This window comes from Xenopus tropicalis, chromosome 9, assembly GCF_000004195.4.
Source record: "Xenopus tropicalis strain Nigerian chromosome 9, UCB_Xtro_10.0, whole genome shotgun sequence".
Classification (NCBI taxonomy): domain Eukaryota; kingdom Metazoa; phylum Chordata; class Amphibia; order Anura; family Pipidae; genus Xenopus; species Xenopus tropicalis.
The window spans coordinates 52,656,998-52,675,438 of NC_030685.2; the positions used below are offsets into that span (position 1 = coordinate 52,656,998).

Consider the following 18,441-nt stretch of genomic DNA (forward strand, 5'->3'; position numbering starts at 1 on the left):
TGCTCACAGGCAGACAGGTTAATGTCAATATGCTTTCTGCTGAGAATGGGGGGATCTATGTCAGTTCAATTATCAGTTCTCAAGCAATATCGTGTAACCAGATTATCCTGCTTTACTACTTGTGCTTCATGTGCTGGCTTGCTCGCACCAGCCCTACTGGTGACACCCTAGGCTTATACTCGAGTCAATAAGTTTTTCCAGTTTTCTTAGGTAAAATTAGGTACCTCGGCTTATATTCGGATCGGCTTATACTCGAGTATATAAGGTATTTACATTTAAAGTTTTATTATCCTGCTGCATCAATAATTAATGTTATATAAGCAACTGTATATGTTTGAGGATTAAAGGGGCCCTTCACCCAAAAACCTTTGTGCATAATGAAAGAAAATGTAGTTGTAAGCAATTTTCCAATACACATTAATGTGAAATATTGAATTATTTGTAAATGTAATTGCTGTCAAAAGCAAATTGTTTATCTATTTCTGTTCTCTATATCGTATTTGTAAAAGATTATAACTGGAGTCAGGTTTCTTACATGTATTTTCATTAGACTTTACAGCTGTTTTGCTACATTGTCTCAGGGGTCAGACAAAAGTTCAGAGAACATAACAGGTTATGCTTTCAATAGTAATTACATTGAAAGTTAAATACTTCTAAAACGTTAGGAAATTTGTAATTCAATGTATAAAAGTTGCTTAGAATTTTCTATAATAAAGTTTTTGAATAGCTGACCCTTTTAACAAGTTTGTTGTGTGTTGGGGCTTAGTACTTATGCATTATTACTGGTATGTCTGTGTTGTGAAAAGGTTTTCACAAATTAGAGAGCAGGTTGCTGGAAAGTTCACAGCAGAGATTAAACAAGGTCTGCTTTTATAGATATTTCAGAGATTTTCAAAGTTGATAAACATCTGTAACTGCTGCATCTGCCATTTGCTGTGGAAGTTTCCAGATGCACAGATTTAAAGGGGAAGTAGAACTTACCAACTATGTTTTGGTTCATTTTGCTACTTTTCTAGTATAAAGATCTTTACATTTTAATTTTTCCACCTGACTTGCAGTTTTGCAAGTGTTGAAAATTTTCATTAGTCTGCACTAGAATTTAGTTTTTCCAGAAATCTGCACCCCAAAAAACATGAGAAAAAAACCTATTTACTCCAATGCATATGGTTCTAGGAAAAACACAATAAAAAAACACTGACTTAATGCATTTGGCAAGAGGAAAAAAATCAAGAAAAACACCCCCTAATTCCAGTGTATTTAGTGTGAGAAAAAAAATGCCATTTTCGCTCCCATGCTGATTTTTTGGCACCCAGTTTTGCTCATCACTAGTGGCAACCACTGTCCATAAGAGCACATTTAAATGCAGCAGGACTGAAGGCTGAGTAGAGAATGGATCACCTACCTGAGTGTGCCTTAAGTGTGAAGACACAAGGGGCGAGTTGCCACGAGTTCCGCGACTTTTCGGAATTGTTGCAGCGATGCACATGATCCCCTATGGCGAAAAGTTGCAGCGACTTGCTAAGATAAATGTCACGGCAACTAATCGCCCTGTGCGTCTTTGCCCTAAGCGCTCATACACATGGGCATTTGTGTTTTTATATGCGTTCCATCATGTGGCAACATAGGCAATTACATCCGCATTCACCGTGCCCTTGGGTTTAGACCCATGGAGATAGATCAGCTCATACCTCCAAGATTAAAAAAAAATCCACCACCAGGCAAATTCATGCACAACACAAGTGTAAGGCATTGATAAGTGAATCTGTCATGTTTTGCTTTACAGAAAAATTAATGAAATGCAGTGAAAAAAATGGGCATTTTTTTGTGCTGCATTTTTTTTTTATATGATGAAAATTTTTGCAGAAAAATTTTGCCATTGTTTCGCAAAATTTTTTGCAGAATCCATGCCTGGAGAAAAAATTCTCTCATCACTAGTGTACAATTACCAATGAATTTTGGATTTAGTTCCCCTTTAGGACAGTGGCACACGGGGAGATTAGTCTCCCGAAGTTTCATCTCAAGAAGACTTCGGGAAATTGCAGCAACACGTATGCCATCCTGTGACAACAAAGATAGGCGACTAATCTCCTTGTGTGCCACTGCCTTTAATCAGGTTGGGTAATCAGACCTGGCTCACAATTAAAGCTATGACACATGGGAAGATTAGTCACGCTTGATAAATCTACTGTGCCATGTGCGACTAATCTCCTGAAAATGCTTTCCCACTGGCAATAATATAAATCACCAGGGGGAAAGCATTTTCCGGAAGTCACCCAAAGTTTCCTCTCAAGGCGACTTCCGGAAATCGTAGTGACGCGCAGGGCATTCCACCAGAGATTTATATTCATGCCAGTGGCATTGCGGGGAGATTAGTCGCACATGGCAACAAAGATTTGTCGCTGAGTGACTAATCTTCCCATCTGTCACCTCCCTTAGGCCAATGGCACACAGGGCAGGGTGACAATCCACCTCATGCGACCTTGCCCTTAAGGTTCCAGTTCTGCCCACAGGCATTCAGTTGGTTTGAGGTGAGAGCTCTGTGCAGGCAGTCAAGTTCTTCCACAGGCTTTGTGCATGTGGGCATCGCTGTGCTGAAACAGGAAAGAGCCTTCCTCAAACTGTTGCCAGGAAATAGGTAGCATAGATTTGTCAAGAATGTCATTGTACGCTGTCATCTTAAGGTTAAAACGCAATATGGAGCCAAGATCTCTGCACCAGGGAATGAAAAACAGCCCCAGACAATGATTACACATTCTTGCAGGTAGTACTCCCTTTATGCTGCACACTTATGCATGCACAGGCAGATTTTAAAACCGGTGCACACAAATAACTTTTGTATGTATTTGTGCACTGACTGACACGGGGTCGGCCAGTCAGCATGTACATAGAATGGACTTTGGCATAAAAACACTAAAGTATGCCTGTCATTGCACACACATACAGTGTACGAAAGGATGTGAAATGGCTTTTCTCCAATGTATAAGCCAGTAGAAAAAACAATTACAGGAATTCTTTGTGCTGCTACTCATAAAGTTGTTTTCTGTATTATTACTTTATCTTTCTCTGCTTTTATTGATATATTTTTTTATTGTCAGAATTTGTCCATAGGTTCATAGGGATATTTCCATATGAATAATTGTTTATTTTCACCTATCAAGCACTGATAAATCATTTACATTTATCATTTAAATTTTTCTCTGTAGAGTGAGGTATAAATAGAATAACCTTGGTAGTGTTTGAAATATGCTGTATGAGTGCAACCGCCTGTTTTGATGTAATGTTGAAGATCCTGACAATCTGATGTTTCAGGAATGATAAAGAAGAACAGATTCAAAAGGAGAAGCTTGTTTTGTCAGAGGAGTGTGACCTTATCACTGTAATGGATGCAATCTCTGGTCATCTGGAAGTCACAACGCAACATATTTATTTTTATGATGGCAGTACTGAAAAAGAAGAAGGTAATTTGAAAATGAGTGTTTGCATTTTCTCTAGATCATTTGTCTTAAGCTGGCCATGCATAGGCAGATCTGTATGTTGTTTGTCTGACTACAAGTCATTGATCAGACTACATTGGGGTGAGGGGCATACATATCCTTGTGTGGTCTCAGCAAAATGGAATTTTCTAGCATTTGCGATCAACATCTGACTGAAGAGCGATCAGATATTATTTGGGGAGGCTTTAGGGGAATTTTGGCCAGACTAGGGTGTCTGGCCTGGGCTGTCACCTCAGGGCCCCCTACACCAGTTACAAACCTTCCCCCAAGGGGTTCCCAGCCCCACTTCAGGAAACAGAAGTGACATGTATGCCATCTCACCGGCGATTTACATTCTTGCCGGTGGGATGGCATTTCAGGGAGATTAATCACCTGCAATAGTGAAGATTTATCACGGGCGACTAATCTCCCCGTGTGCCACTGCCCTTAAGAATTGAATACAGTTTGTGTGGAAGAATGGGCCAAAATCACGCCTGAGCAATGCATTGCAACAAGTTTCTCGAGGAGGTGCCTTGAAGCTGTCATTGCCAACAAAGGCTTTTCTACTACAGTAAGTATTCAATATATTTCAGTAAGCGTGTTCAATACTTATTTTCTGTGTCATTCCACTTTACTACACATAACCTAATTTATGGACTTGTTTTGATTTATTTATATGTGTGGATTACTTGGGTTGTTACCGACATCTGGTGTTGACGTGTTCAATACTTATTTTCCCTGCTGTATCTGACTGAACCCTGATCAGAAATCAGAAGCTGGAAAGGCTATTGTATTGGCCCTATATACTTGGAAGTAAGCTGCAGACCCAGCACTGGAATGGGCAGGTTGACTGCCAGTGTGTGCCCATGATACTAAAAATAAAAAAATAAAAATGCCTGTCAATACAGCTTCTCTTTACTGATAATGGGAACCCTTTCCCAACTGTTGAAGCCTGTTAAGATATTGATGGTGGCAGATAAAAATATTCTCTCAGCCTAAGAGCACATTGGGCTGTGTATGTGGTCCACAGCTAGCTGCATTGTATTTTGCCCCACATAATCTGTTTGTTAGGCTGAGGGCCAAACCTTTATGGAGCAGTACTTTAACACTGTATATAATGGAATAGCCCTTGTTTGCCAGGCAAATGCTGTGAGTTCATAAAAGTGCAATGTATTAATTTATCTTGGAGACATATGTAGTTTAGTTATTGTTTTATTTTGACTAGAACATGACCTAACTGCCCTGTATATTTTTTCTAGGTGTTGGTTTCGATTTCAAGTGGCCCCTTTCCCAAATCCGAGAGATCCATTTGCGTAGGTACAACCTGCGGAGATCCGCACTGGAGATATTTCTAATTGACCAGACAAATTATTTTCTGAATTTTAAAAAGGAGGTAAGGGACTGAATGAAATTACATTTATGACTGAATTTGTATTCAGTGCATTTTGCTCCAGAATTCATTATTTCTTTAATTAATTAATCAGACAGATGTAACCTAGCCCTATGCTTAAACATAGCAGTGCAGATTACACAGATCTTGTTAGGTCAGTGTCAGCAACATTACAAATGCTCCAACTTTGTGTAAATGTTGCTTTGAGGGCATGAGCTGTTGAACTTTGAAGGCTGAACTTCTTGACTTGTACATTACATTTATATTTTGAAATAAAGCTTTTCTGCCCATATCCTTTTTTAAGTCTTTAGTACTCCTTTGACAGTGGTCTGACAGTTCTTTGTTTAATTTTATAACATCCCTGAAGTATAATGATTTGTTTACACAAAGCCTGAAAGATAAGAAAACAAGGGTATATAATATTATCAATTTACCTTTTCTTAGGCTAAGGGTGACAAGCTTTGTTGTCGCGGGCGACTAATCTCCCTGCAATGCCTTCCCACCAGCTAGAATATAAATCGCCAGTCAGATGGCATACGCATCGCTGTGATGTCCCGCAGTGGCCCGAAGTTGTCTCGAGAGGAAACTTTGTGCGACTGCGGGACATCGCAGCGATGCTTATGCCATCCCACTGGCGATTTACATTATAGCCGGTGCGATGGCATTGTGGGGAGATTAGTCGCCTGCGACAACGAAGATTTGTCTCAGGCGACTAATCTCCCAGTGTACCACTGCCCTAATGTCCCCCAGCTACCGTGGGTGACTAACCTTTCCAAAAAGCCTTTTCAGCCCACAACAAAGGGAAACGCCGGTGGAAAGGCCTACATCTGTCGAGGGCAACTCATCTCTGTGTGGGACATTAGCCTGAAGTTGCCTCACAAAGGGAAACACCAGTTGAATAAACTAAATTGCTGCTGCGCAACTACTTTCCTTCAAATATCTTGAATTTTTCGAGTTTACGAACTCTAAAAACTCGAATATTTGACTTTGCCTATGACAACTCCCATTGACTATAGAAACTCACAAGATTTTACGTAGCGTTTTTTTTACATACAAAAAAATCAAACTCAACCATTGATAAATCACCCCCTTAGTGTTAAGTGGATTCAAGCTGGCCTCATATGGAGACTGCTAAGAAGGGTGATAGCAAACAGTTACCTTCATAATCTTCCTGCATATGACCTAGAAGACTGCCTGTGCTTCCATAACATAGAAAAGTGGCACTGCTGAAAACTCTGGGTGCAAAAGGACTTAGCCCGTTGGTAAAGGCTTTGGTTTTTAAACAATTTTTTGTTAAAAACACATAGGAAAAAAAAAAGCCATAAAGGAGCAGGACGCTCTGAAACGGTGCCTTTTTTTCTATGTGTTTTTAACAATAAAGTGTTTGGAGTGCAGGACTTTTTTTGGTGGATATATATATACTTTTTTATATATATATATATATATATATATATATATATATATAGATGGATAGATTTAGATATAGATATAGATAGATTTAGATATAGATAGATATAGATATATATATATATATATATATATATATATATATATATATATATATATATATATATATATATATATATATATATATATATATATATATATATAGCACCTAACTTTACCTCAAGTTCCCATGGAAGGAGGGAGGAACCTTCCTTACTATACATAACATTAAGCAATAGCTTGTAACCAATAAGTAGTAGGCATTGTTATTCCTCTTTCATTTCAGGGGGACACAGGCACTGATGGGTTAACTCCACCTTCCGGGAGGAAAGGACACTAAAAGAACTGTGACAGCCCTCCCAGGGGGCCAGGCAGCCTCTCTCAGCAGGCTACACCCCCCTGCGGGGGCTGGAACTTCCCAGTTCTTTTAGTGTCCTCATGGGAGGAGGACACAACTCCCTTTAGGAGTTCATTTATTTTTACTTATTTTTATTTTTACTTATTATTTTCATTTTATCCTTTTTTTTTTTTTCACAGGTACCTGGGGCAGGAGCTACGGCTCAGTCCCCAGATGCGTTGGAGTTTTTGGCAAGGGCAGGAGCTGCGGCTCAGCCCCTTGCGCTCCTACCCCCCTGCCTTTCTCCCCCTGCGTTTCTCCCTTATAGGGAGAGGGAAACAGGGGACGCTTACTCCCTGGCAGCCGGCGGTCTTTAGGACCTTGCGGCAGCAGACCGCAGCACAGACCTCTGTGCCTGCATCTGCGGAGCTGCGGCGCCAGCACCTCAGAGAAGGAAGCCTGGCTTCCCACATGGCGGCGCGCAGTGCCGCTCAGTCTCCCAGAGGAGCGCCAAGGTTCTCAGAGGGTGCGACAGCTTACCTCAACGTCGCATCCTCTCAGCGCGCTCTCCCCTTACCCGGAAGTGATGCGCTGTAGCGCCGCCCCCTTTTTCTTCGCGCCTTCTGACCGCGCTCTCTCTCTGCACGCCACAACCACAGACCACCAGCCCCTCTCTCAGGCTACACTGCTCCATTCTCTCTTGCACAGCAATCCAGGTCAGTAACTGCTTCTTGGCAACTACATCCCTGCCACATAATACAGCAGGTGCTCTCTCACCTCTTATTGCAGCATACCCTGCCAACCAATAACATGGCAGATCCTTCAAAGGAGGGCCCCAGGTTGCGCTCTGCACAGGCTCCCTCCAAGAACCCAGTTGCAGCGCGGGTTAATTTTCTTGCTTGCGCCCGTTGTTGCGCCAGACTCCCCACTGGACATTCTGAGCCTTTATGTGCGTCATGCACACAGCCTGCTCCTCCAGTACCTTCACCTGACGCCTCAGGACCCTCAGCCTCTATGCCTGAACCTCCTTGGGCCCGCGAATTAGCCAATTCGCTCGCCTCCCTGCAGAGCCTTGCCAGACTGCCAGACTCTCTGGACAAACTGGTCAACCAATTAGTCTCCCAGCCTTCCTCAGGCTCCTTGGGCAAGCGCAGGGCTCTAACCATCCCTTCAATTCCGGACTCTGACGAAGAGTCGGAACTTGCAGAGGAAGGGCAGCTTTCAGAGGGCTCGTCCGACGAGGACACCCCTCAAATCAACACTGAATTGCCTGTCCCATCCGACATCGACGGCTTAATCGAGGCTGTTCTAACAACTCTCAACGTATCCGCTCCTACTTCTGCAGATCCATCCAAGGATCTCTTTAAAAGACAAAAGAAGACCTCCAAAGTCTTCCCTTCACACGACCAACTCTTTTCGGTTGTCAAGGATGAATGGGCCTTTCCAGATCGCAAGACCAACACTTCCCGGCGTTTTTCCCTCCTTTACCCCTTTTCTAAGGAGGACATGGAGCTGTGGTCCCTTTCACCTACAGTGGACCCTCCTATTTCCAGACTATCCAAGTCTACCACCATTCCTGTCCCTGACGCCGCGGGATTTAAAGATCCCATAGACAAAAGGCTGGAAGGATTTTGCAAATCCATTTTCTTTGCCTCCGGCTCCGCCCTAAGACCCACCTTCGCTACGGCTTGGGTCAGTCGCGCCTGCGAGGTCTGGGCAGACCAGCTTAACCAAGCAGTCCTCGACGGCTCTGACCAATCCTTGATCCTACAACTCACTGCCCAGATCAAGGAGGCTTCTCAATTCCTCTGTCAGGCCTCCCTTGATTCGGCCAAGATGATTGCCAGAGCCTCTTCTACCTCCATTGCCGCCAGACGGTTTCTCTGGCTCAAACACTGGTCGGCTGACCTTACCTCCAAAAAATCTCTGGTCTCCATCCCCTTCCTGGGGAAGGTTCTCTTTGGATCTGAACTGGACAAGATCATCAGCCAAGCCACGGGAGGCAAGAGCACCCTTCTCCCCCAGAACAAGACGAAACCTCAGAACACCAATCGGCGCTTCTCCCGCTTTCGCTCCTTTCGCCCCAAACAGACCAAGCAACCTTCTTCAGACAAACCTTCCTCCTTCAGGGGCAGGGGCAAGAGGCCTGCCTGGTCCTCAGGAAAGCAGGGCCAAAAGCCCTCCTCTGACAAGCCCACATCTGCCTGAAGGTGTATCCACCCCCGGAACGGGGGGCATAGGCGCCCGTCTTCTTCTGTTCCGGGAGGTGTGGGACCATCCATTCACAGATTGCTGGGTGAGGGAGATTCTTTCTCAGGGCTACGCCATAGAGTTCTTCCGGCCGCCCCCCTCAAGATTCCTACCATCTCCCCTCCCCACCAACCCCACTCGCCGAGCAGCCGTCTGGAGGGCCATCCTATCACTCCAAGAAGCGGGAGTCATAGCTCCAGTTCCCAGGGAGGAAGAGCGCCAGGGATTCTATTCCATCCTTTTTTGCGTTCCCAAAAAGGACGGCGGCGTCCGACCCATTCTGGACCTCAAGAAGCTCAATCGATGTGTCAGGAGATTCACCTTCCGGATGGAGTCCATCCGCTCGGTCATTGCAGCAATGGAACCCGGGGAGTTTCTTTCCTCCATAGATATCAAGGACGCCTACCTGCATGTTCCCATTCACAAGGCACATCATCGGTTCCTCCGATTTGCCGTCCTAGGGAAACACTTCCAATTTGTAGCCCTGCCCTTCGGGCTTGCAACAGCCCCCCGGGTATTTACCAAGGTGCTGGCCCCGATCATGGCTCTCCTCCGCTCTCAGGGAATCTCAATCACTCCCTATCTGGACGACCTGCTCATCAAGGCCCCCTCCTTCCACCAGAACCTTTCCGCCCTCAACCAGGTGATCCAGACCCTGCAGTCCCACGGATGGGTCATCAACCTCAAGAAGTCATCTCTTACACCATCGCAGGAAATGACCTTCCTGGGCACGGTTTTCAACACCCAACGATGCCTCACCCTTCTCCCACCAGACAAGGTCCAGGCCCTTCTCCTTCGAACACAATCTCTCATCTCTTCTCCCAGGGTCTCCCTCAGGACCTGCATGCAGGTCCTGGGATCTATGGTCTCAGCCATAGACACGGTCCCATTTGCCCAGTTCCACACCCGACCCCTCCAGCGGGCCATCCTCAGCAAGTGGGATCCCGACCACCCCGACCTGGACTCCCAGCTAGTCCTCCCTCCCTCAGCGAGGAAATCCTTATCCTGGTGGACCCAGCCAGCCCGTCTCTCGCAGGGGAAGCCCTTCCCCTCGCACAACTGGACAATCCTCACCACGGATGCCAGTCTCCGGGGCTGGGGGGCGGTCTGCCAGGAACAAGTGTCCCAGGGCAGGTGGCTCCCACAGGAATCATCTCTGCCTATAAATATCCTGGAGCTACGAGCCATCCGCCTGGCTCTACTTCACTGGACAACTCTCCTCAGAGGCAAGCCCATCCGAATCCAGACCGACAATGCCACCGCGGTGGCATATGTCAATCATCAGGGGGGCACTCGCAGCAAGGGGGCAATGCAAGAGGCTGCCCACATCCTTGCCTGGGCAGAGGAGAATGTCCCAGCCATCTCTGCTATCCACATTCCTGGTGTGGACAACTGGACAGCGGACTTCCTCAGCAGAGAGACCCTAGACCAGGGGGAGTGGGCACTCCACCCACAGGTCTTCCAGAATCTGACCTCAGTTTGGGGGACCCCAGAGATCGATCTGATGGCATCCCGCCACAACTCCAAGCTCCCTCGCTTCATATCTCGGTCCAGGGACCCAGTCGCCGCAGGAGTAGACGCAATCACAGCCCCCTGGCCCTACCAATTCGTTTACATCTTCCCTCCTCTTCCACTTCTCCCCAAGATCCTCAAAAGGGTCAAGAGGGAGAGGGTCAAGACCATCCTCATCGCCCCACACTGGCCCCGGAGAGCCTGGTTCGCGGACCTAGTCAATCTCTCCGAGGCCGCTCCCATTCGTCTGCCAGACCGGCCAGACCTCCTAAGCCAGGGTCCAGTGTTCCACCAGAATACTCAGCTGTTCCGTTTAACGGCCTGGCTCTTGAAACCCTAGTACTGCGTCAACAAGGGTTTGGAGACAGCGTTATCACCACCATGATCGCGGCCAGGAAACCATCCTCCTCAAGGATCTACTACCGTACCTGGCGAACCTACATCTCCTGGTGCTCGGTCCAGTCTCTCCCTCCCCATCGCTTCAACATATCCCACATCCTGGGCTTCCTCCAACAGGGTCTCGACAAGGGCCTCCGCCTGGCGTCCCTAAAGACCCAAATCTCGGCCCTATCTGTACTATTCCAACGCCAGATCGCATCTAACACCCACATCAGGACCTTCCTTCAGGGCGTGGCTCACTTAGCCCCCCCCATCCGCCCACCCACTCCAGGGTGGGACCTCAATCTGGTCCTCTCTGTCCTCCAGGGGCCCCCCTTTGAGCCCCTTGCCACGGCATCCGAGACTCTGCTTACATGGAAGACCACCTTCCTTCTAGCCATCACCTCAGCTAGAAGAGTTTCAGAGCTCTCGGCTCTGTCCTGCCAATCCCCGTTCCTCGTATTTCACCAGGACAAGGCCGTCCTCAGGCCCACTCCCGCTTTCCTGCCTAAGGTTGTGTCGGCCTTCCATCTAAACCAGGACATTGTGGTCCCGTCCTTCTGTCCACACCCCAAAAATCCAAAAGAGACAGCGCTTCATTCCCTGGATGTAGTCAGGGCTCTCAAATTCTACATCCAAAGATCAGCAGCCTTCAGGAGGTCAGATGCCCTCCTAATCATCCCCGTAGGCCCCCGCAAGGGCTTACGGGCCACCAAAACCACCCTTGCTAGGTGGATCAGAGGCACCATCACCAGAGCCTACCAGGTCGCAGGCAAGCCCTCTCCTCTCAGGGTCACAGCCCACTCGACCAGATCCCTGGCCGCCTCTTGGGCAGCAAAGAACCTTGCCACCGTGGATCAGATCTGCAAAGCTGCCACCTGGTCCTCTATCCACACCTTCACTCGCTTTTACCAGGTGCACGTAGCATCCTCAGCCGAGGCCGCATTTGGCAGAAAGGTACTGCAGGCAGCAGTGCAGGCTCAGACATAATCTCGTTCCCACCCTATCTATCTCGGGACTGCTTTTAGACGTCCCATCAGTGCCTGTGTCCCCCTGAAATGAAAGAGGAAGAGGGATTTTTGTCTTACCTGTAAAATCCTTTTCTCTCTTCATTGAAAGGGGGACACAGGCACGCCCTCCCTTCTAGTCTCTGCCTGCCAAGTTAACGACTCCTTGGAATGCGACCGGTGTCTCAGTCTTCCTCGGCCCTCCTGGGAAGGAGTCCTCCATTCACTTACTCCAAGAAATCTCATCCCACAGGGCTTGGTGTACATAGTTGCCAAGACACAGTTTATGGACCTTGGCCTGCCGTTATAGTTTTTCTGTTCCTTTTTCTAATTTTCTACTACTTCTGGGAAGTTCCAGCCCCCGCAGGGGGGTGTAGCCTGCTGAGAGAGGCTGCCTGGCCCCCTGGGAGGGCTGTCACAGTTCTTTTAGTGTCCTTTCCTCCCGGAAGGTGGAGTTAACCCATCAGTGCCTGTGTCCCCCTTTCAATGAAGAGAGAAAAGGATTTTACAGGTAAGACAAAAATCCCTCTTTACCTGCATATGTCAGTATTTGTAGCAATTGTCATTTTTTTCAATTCACAGTGCACTTTTACCCCCTTCATTTTTGCATTATTTTACCTGATGTTTTCTAATTCAAATTTTTGTGGCTGATTTGGGTAGTTAATAATATATTTGAGACACCAGCTTCTCCTGATAAGTTGGATCTGAGCATCTTCTTGCTTATTATTCAAGATGGAAAGGCTTTAAGCATAGATTACAGCAATAGCCCAATACTTACTGTCTGCTCAAGACAGGTAGTAATTATTTAATTGTAATACAATTTTATCAACACAGTTGTGTGTTTTACAATTAATACTTGTAATTGATAATAAAAATGCTGGGATTTCTTTGTTACTGAAATGTGCATTCCCTTTTAAAATCGGCAAGGGTTATACCGATTTGTTTTTTTCTTGAAGGTTAGAAATAAGGTATACAGTCGAATTCTTTCACTTCGTCTTCCTAACATATATGGAACCCGGTCACCACAGGAACTACTGAAAGCATCTGGCCTTACTCAGGTGAAGTGAAGGGATAACTATGTATTTTTGTATTTCAGTTTTTATGAATAGTTTCGTAGTGACTAAAATCAACCAAACTCTGACTTGCAGTTTCCTATATATTTTAGAAATGGGTGAACAGGGAGATTTCAAATTTTGACTACCTCATACAGCTGAATACAATAGCTGGAAGAACTTACAATGACCTTGCACAATACCCTGTGGTGAGTTCTAATGTGGAATATAATTCTTTAGACCATAAGAAGTTAAATTGTATAATATACAATTTGTAATCACAAGTGATTGTAATCACTTACCTTATACCAGTGCTGTCCAACTTCTGCGGTGCCGAGGGCCGGAATTTCTCTCGCATACATGGTGGAGGGCCGCTAATGGAAGACAGTTTTGGCCACTCCTCCATTTTAAACCACACCCACTTCAAACCACACCCATTTTGTCACAATGGTCACTGCAGGGATATCAACCATCATTCATATGTTAAAGAATGATATTATGTCATATTAAGACACACCCTTAAATCGATATGCCGCCTCCTCCTCCCCTGTGGATAGCACAGCAACCCCCAGCATATAATTACACACCTTAGGGACCATTTAATGGCTATTTCCAACTGCTAACAAACTCCCAGACCAAACCCCTGCCAGGTTCACCTCCCACAGGCAGCATAGGGTAGGCAGAATATGGCACACACAGGCAGCATTCTGCCTGCCCTATGCTGCCTATGTGCCATACTCTGCCTACCCTATGCTGCCCATACACAGGCAGCATAGTCCAGGCAGTACATACAATGTCTGAGGTGTGAATAGGTGAACAATGTGAGTGATTACAGCCTGAGCCTGAGGTGTGAACACTGCAGGAGGTGAACAATGCAGAGATTAAAAGGTGTGAACAACACAGGGGATTACATTTTTAAACAATACGGAGGGTTTACAGCCTGAATCTGAGGTGATAACTATGCAGGGGGCCAGTTAAGGTTAGTACTGATACCATTTAAAGCTAACACAAAGTTAAGCCATCAAAGCAGCTAGACAGGTGGGGGGCCACACAGAGGGGGGTCGAGGGCCGCATGCGGCCCGCGGGCCGCCAGTTGGACAGCACTGCCTTATACCATGGCTCGGAGCTCCTGTTAGGAAAAAACCACACTAGCCGGGGTAACTGTGAGACAGCGATCCTCTTTCATCCTCTGTCTTTGTGCCGCTTGTACATGCGCAGTGGAGCGAAAAGCCAAACTTTAACAAGTAAGTTGTCATTTTCACTCTTCTGCGCATGTGCCAGACCCCGGGATTCGGAAATACGAAGATGGAAGAGGATCACTCTCTTGCAGCTACCCTGGAGTACAGTTATCTTTTAACAGGAACACCAGCCTGGGGTAAAAGGTAAGCGATTACAATCAATAAGGGGTGACAAACATTTTTGGACCCCACCCAGTGATTTTACCTTTCTGTCTCCTTTAAAAAGATTGCATGATCTTTAGTTGTGATGGAGATTTTTTCCTGCTTTTTCCCCGCACTGATAAAATAATTATTTCTGAAATTCAGTTTCCATGGGTGTTGCAAGACTACACATCAGAAGAGTTGGACCTTAATAACCCTGCAGTCTTTAGGGACTTATCTAAGCCTATTGGTGTGGTAAATGAGAAAAATGCTGCAATTGTGAAGGATAAGTGAGTGCCTTTTTATTTACTACCTTTCATAACAACAGGTACATGCAGTCCAAAAAATAGTAACAGAAAGTGACACACACATATATAATAAAAAAAATACAATTCAATTTTTTAGAGTTTCAGTTGGTTCTGTACCAGTTAAGATGTACCAACATACTAGAAAATTTTCTATAACGGGCCCAGTATAATTAAGAATGCTTTAAGATTTCTAATTCACACCTGTATCTGCATCAGGTACTTTTCACATTCCTAGTAAATATTTTTAATTTGATTAGTAGTGTATATTACACTTTGTTTCATCCTCTAATATATATATGTTATCTAATACTGTAATTGATGCACTTGCAGATATGAAAGCTTTGAAGATCCTCTGGGGACAATTGACAAGTTTCACTATGGTACACACTACTCAAATGCTGCTGGTGTAATGCATTACTTGATTCGAGTTGAACCTTACACTACCTTGCATATCCAGCTGCAAAGTGGACGGTAATTACTTTGTATTTTATGTTAGTGTTAAAATTCTATCTGAATTAGCTGAACACAGTTACTATAAAAACAACAACAACTATAATAGAATAATGGTAATTGTTTGATATTTGAAGACTAGATTTGCCTCTTTGTACTTGAAGCAGCAGTCGTTTAGAAAAAGTATTAGACCTGTAGCAGTTCCACAATGAAGGAAGGATTGTGCAGAATGCAAAAAAGGGTGCATCGTGCCTGGTTTTGCACTTTGCGCAATGCCGTTGTATGCTAAAACCCCTAAAGCATTTCTGTGACATAATCTCATTAAAAAGGAAGCCTCCATTCTAACCAAATCGTGTTCTTCTAAAGTGAGAAAAAATTAACAATCTAATAGATAACATATTTCTTAAAGTAAGGCTAATGTCACAATAAAAGTTGTGCTTACCACTAAAATGTTATTGTGGCTCATATTAGCTAAGTGCATAATTCTTTAGAAATAATATTTTAGGGTGTGTTAATCAAAAGCATATGTCATTTTGTTTTAACTTTTATAAAATGTGTAGGATAGTGCACACAAATAAAGATTGCTATAAAATATCTTTTCCTCTATTTTATTGTAGATTTGACTGTGCTGATCGTCAGTTTCATTCCATTCCTGCTACTTGGCAAGCTCTTATGGATAACCCAAATGATGTGAAGGAGCTTATACCTGAGTTTTTCTATTTTCCAGAATTCTTGGAGAATAAAAATGGTAATACAGTGCTGAAATAAATCATAGTTTACAAAAAAAAATTGCAGTATTTCAGCACAAATACAGAAAAAGTTTGCAGTATTTCAGCACATAGGCCTGAGATGATATACTGAAAACTCCACAGGTATTGCAAGATTCAGTAGTTGAAAATGCAGCACATTTTTTATATTTTAGCTTCAGTTATGATTTAAATCTTGAAACTGGCCTGTACTGGTATATCTGAGTCACACTTTTTACCTGGTGGAGGGCAGAGTCTTATGGGCAGTTGTTTTTGGGGGAAATTTTGTTGCATTGGAACTGTGGAGTAATCAAATAGAACGAATGTGATGCTTTTTAAAATATAGCATCTAATTTTATTCTTGCATTGTGTCCTACATGAATTAATGGCTGTGTGTGAATAGAATCAGTGTTGCTTGGCAGTTGTACGCTATAGAAATGTAAGTTCTGTAGTCAATATGATTACTTATAATGTTTAAAAAAAAAAAAAAATACAGTGCAGTGTTTGAATAATGTTCAATAATACTCACATATTCATGGGACTCAACTGCATTAACAAGGATGTCCAAAATGTAATTCTTGTCAACTTTCCAATATGCATTAATTAAAAATTAAATTGTGAATGTAATTGATAGCATTATTTTGTTCGGTTCTCTGATTTTGACTCTTAAAACAGTGCAGCTGTGGGCACAAAAGCAAATTTCCAGTAGTGCTGTAAAGTAGCAAAAACTAGAAATATATAATTTTTTTACACTAAAATAATATGCAGAATACTTTTTCAACATTAGTTCTGTTTATTTGCTTATGGTGAAAATGGTTTATATGAGCATACAGCCCATTTAATGTAAAGCAGTGTAATAATTTTCATCTGTTTAATTCATTTACATGAATTTGATGTTTCAGGGTTTGATTTGGGACACCTACAGATTACCAAAGAACAAGTGAATGATGTTATTCTCCCTAAATGGGCCAAATCACCAGAAGATTTCATCCTTAAGCACAGGAAAGCACTGGTGAGATATCACTACATTCATGAGGCCTCTGTTACCACCTTGGCACTTTAAAAATATGTTTATAATAATAATAATAATAATACATTGTGCTAAAGGTGTTTGCTTATTGCTTATAATCTGTTTTACCAGGAGTCAGAATTTGTTTCGGCTCATCTACATGAATGGATAGATCTGATCTTTGGGTACAAGCAAAGGGGACCAGCTGCAATAGAAGCTCTCAATGTTTTCTATTATTGCACCTATGAAGGTATTTGATTTGCCTGTTGTGTATTGTATGCGTGTTTGTGCAATGCATGTAGTTTTGAAAGGCTTGATAACTGGGGCAGACTGTTGTATATTTGGAAACAAGAAATGTAATAGAAAATCTATATGCTTAGCCCAGCTTTCCCGTGTAGTACAACTGGAATCCAGACTACTGAAAAAATTATATCTTCCTCATCTGTCTGCTTTCTGCATACACATTTTTTCATTCTGTTTTTAGTATGTCATGTTTCAGAGCCTTTCATTTTGTACATCAGGGATGTTGAGCCCAGATGTTTAGAAGTCATATAGACCTACCGTTTGAGCCCAGTTTTTCTTCACTATTTGTGCTTCCTTAGGTTGAGCACAGTCAGGATCATGTGATGAGTGCTTCACCAGGTTGAGCCCAGAAATGCTTTCACCTGAGTGCTTTATATGTTTCCAGCTGCTCCTTCATTTATTAACTCAGCTGTACATGTTGCATTAGCATGGCAACCTCCATTATAGTTAGGCAAGGGCCATCACAGCTAAGAAGTTAAGATATGATGGTGCTACAATGACTTATTTGTCAGTCATCTTTTAGACATTATGTTGGGCACTAGGTTTTATGACTGGTCATTTACACGTTATACATAAAAGAAAAGGTATGAGAATAATAAAGTAACTAGAGTGTTTTCCTTTAATACCTTGTTCATGTTTCTTAAATCAAAAGTTGGTCATTTGAATGCAGTTCAATTAAAGGAGAAGGAAAGTAATTTTGGCATTTTACTGCCAATAGATTCGCCACATTAGTGCCACCTAGAACAGTATATTTATTCTGCAGAGTGCATTGCCATACCTGAGTAAAGAGCCCTAGGAGCTTTTTCTGTTTGCTTAGGACAGCAGCTGCCATTTTAAATAGCTTCCTGCTCCAGCTCTAGCGTTATAGCTGAGATCACACATTCCTAATGGAGGGGGGAGTGAGTGCTTAGCATTCTTAAGGGAGGGGGGAGCCAGGAGAAGGTTGAGAGGAGAGAACTGCCTGACTCTGGAATTAAGGATGTTTCTGAGAGAGGAAGTCAGATACCCCAATAACATGTTTACAAAATTGGAGACAAGAAATCCTGTGTTTCTTTTGATAGAGGACTCACAGTGCAGTGTTTCTGTGAGTGCTTCTGGCTGTATTTACATAGACCTTTTGTGATAAATCTTACTTAGTTTATACCTTTCCTTCTCTTTTAATACAGCTCCATTCTTTATAAAAACCAATTCAGCTAATCAGCATAAAAAGTGCTCTGTTTCATGTGTTCATGTGCATCATTAAGGTAGTTTATTATCCTTCTGAAAAGGATTTAACATTTTAAATTCATTTTCATTTCTACAAATACTTAAGTTTTATGTATGTAAGTGAAATTAAACTCATTTTTGAAAAAAGGCTTTTTATGTTTTGAGGTTCTTGGCCTCTTTCATCATTTTAATGTT

General features: G+C 43.6%; 1 protein-coding gene across 3 annotated transcripts in view; it reads left to right on the forward strand.

The window, feature by feature from the left end:
- nbeal1 (neurobeachin like 1) overlaps nucleotides 1–18,441 on the forward strand; it is a 117,073-nt gene that overhangs the window by 70,737 nt on the left and 27,895 nt on the right. For all 3 annotated transcript variants that reach the window (XM_002937719.5, XM_012971009.3, XM_012971008.3), the window contains 9 exons: nucleotides 3,310–3,458; nucleotides 4,733–4,866; nucleotides 12,750–12,851; nucleotides 12,959–13,054; nucleotides 14,390–14,514; nucleotides 14,863–15,003; nucleotides 15,600–15,730; nucleotides 16,631–16,740; nucleotides 16,870–16,987. In XM_002937719.5, coding sequence (XP_002937765.2) covers nucleotides 3,310–3,458; nucleotides 4,733–4,866; nucleotides 12,750–12,851; nucleotides 12,959–13,054; nucleotides 14,390–14,514; nucleotides 14,863–15,003; nucleotides 15,600–15,730; nucleotides 16,631–16,740; nucleotides 16,870–16,987 — 1,106 coding nt within the window. The remainder of the gene's footprint in view (nucleotides 1–3,309; nucleotides 3,459–4,732; nucleotides 4,867–12,749; nucleotides 12,852–12,958; nucleotides 13,055–14,389; nucleotides 14,515–14,862; nucleotides 15,004–15,599; nucleotides 15,731–16,630; nucleotides 16,741–16,869; nucleotides 16,988–18,441) is intronic.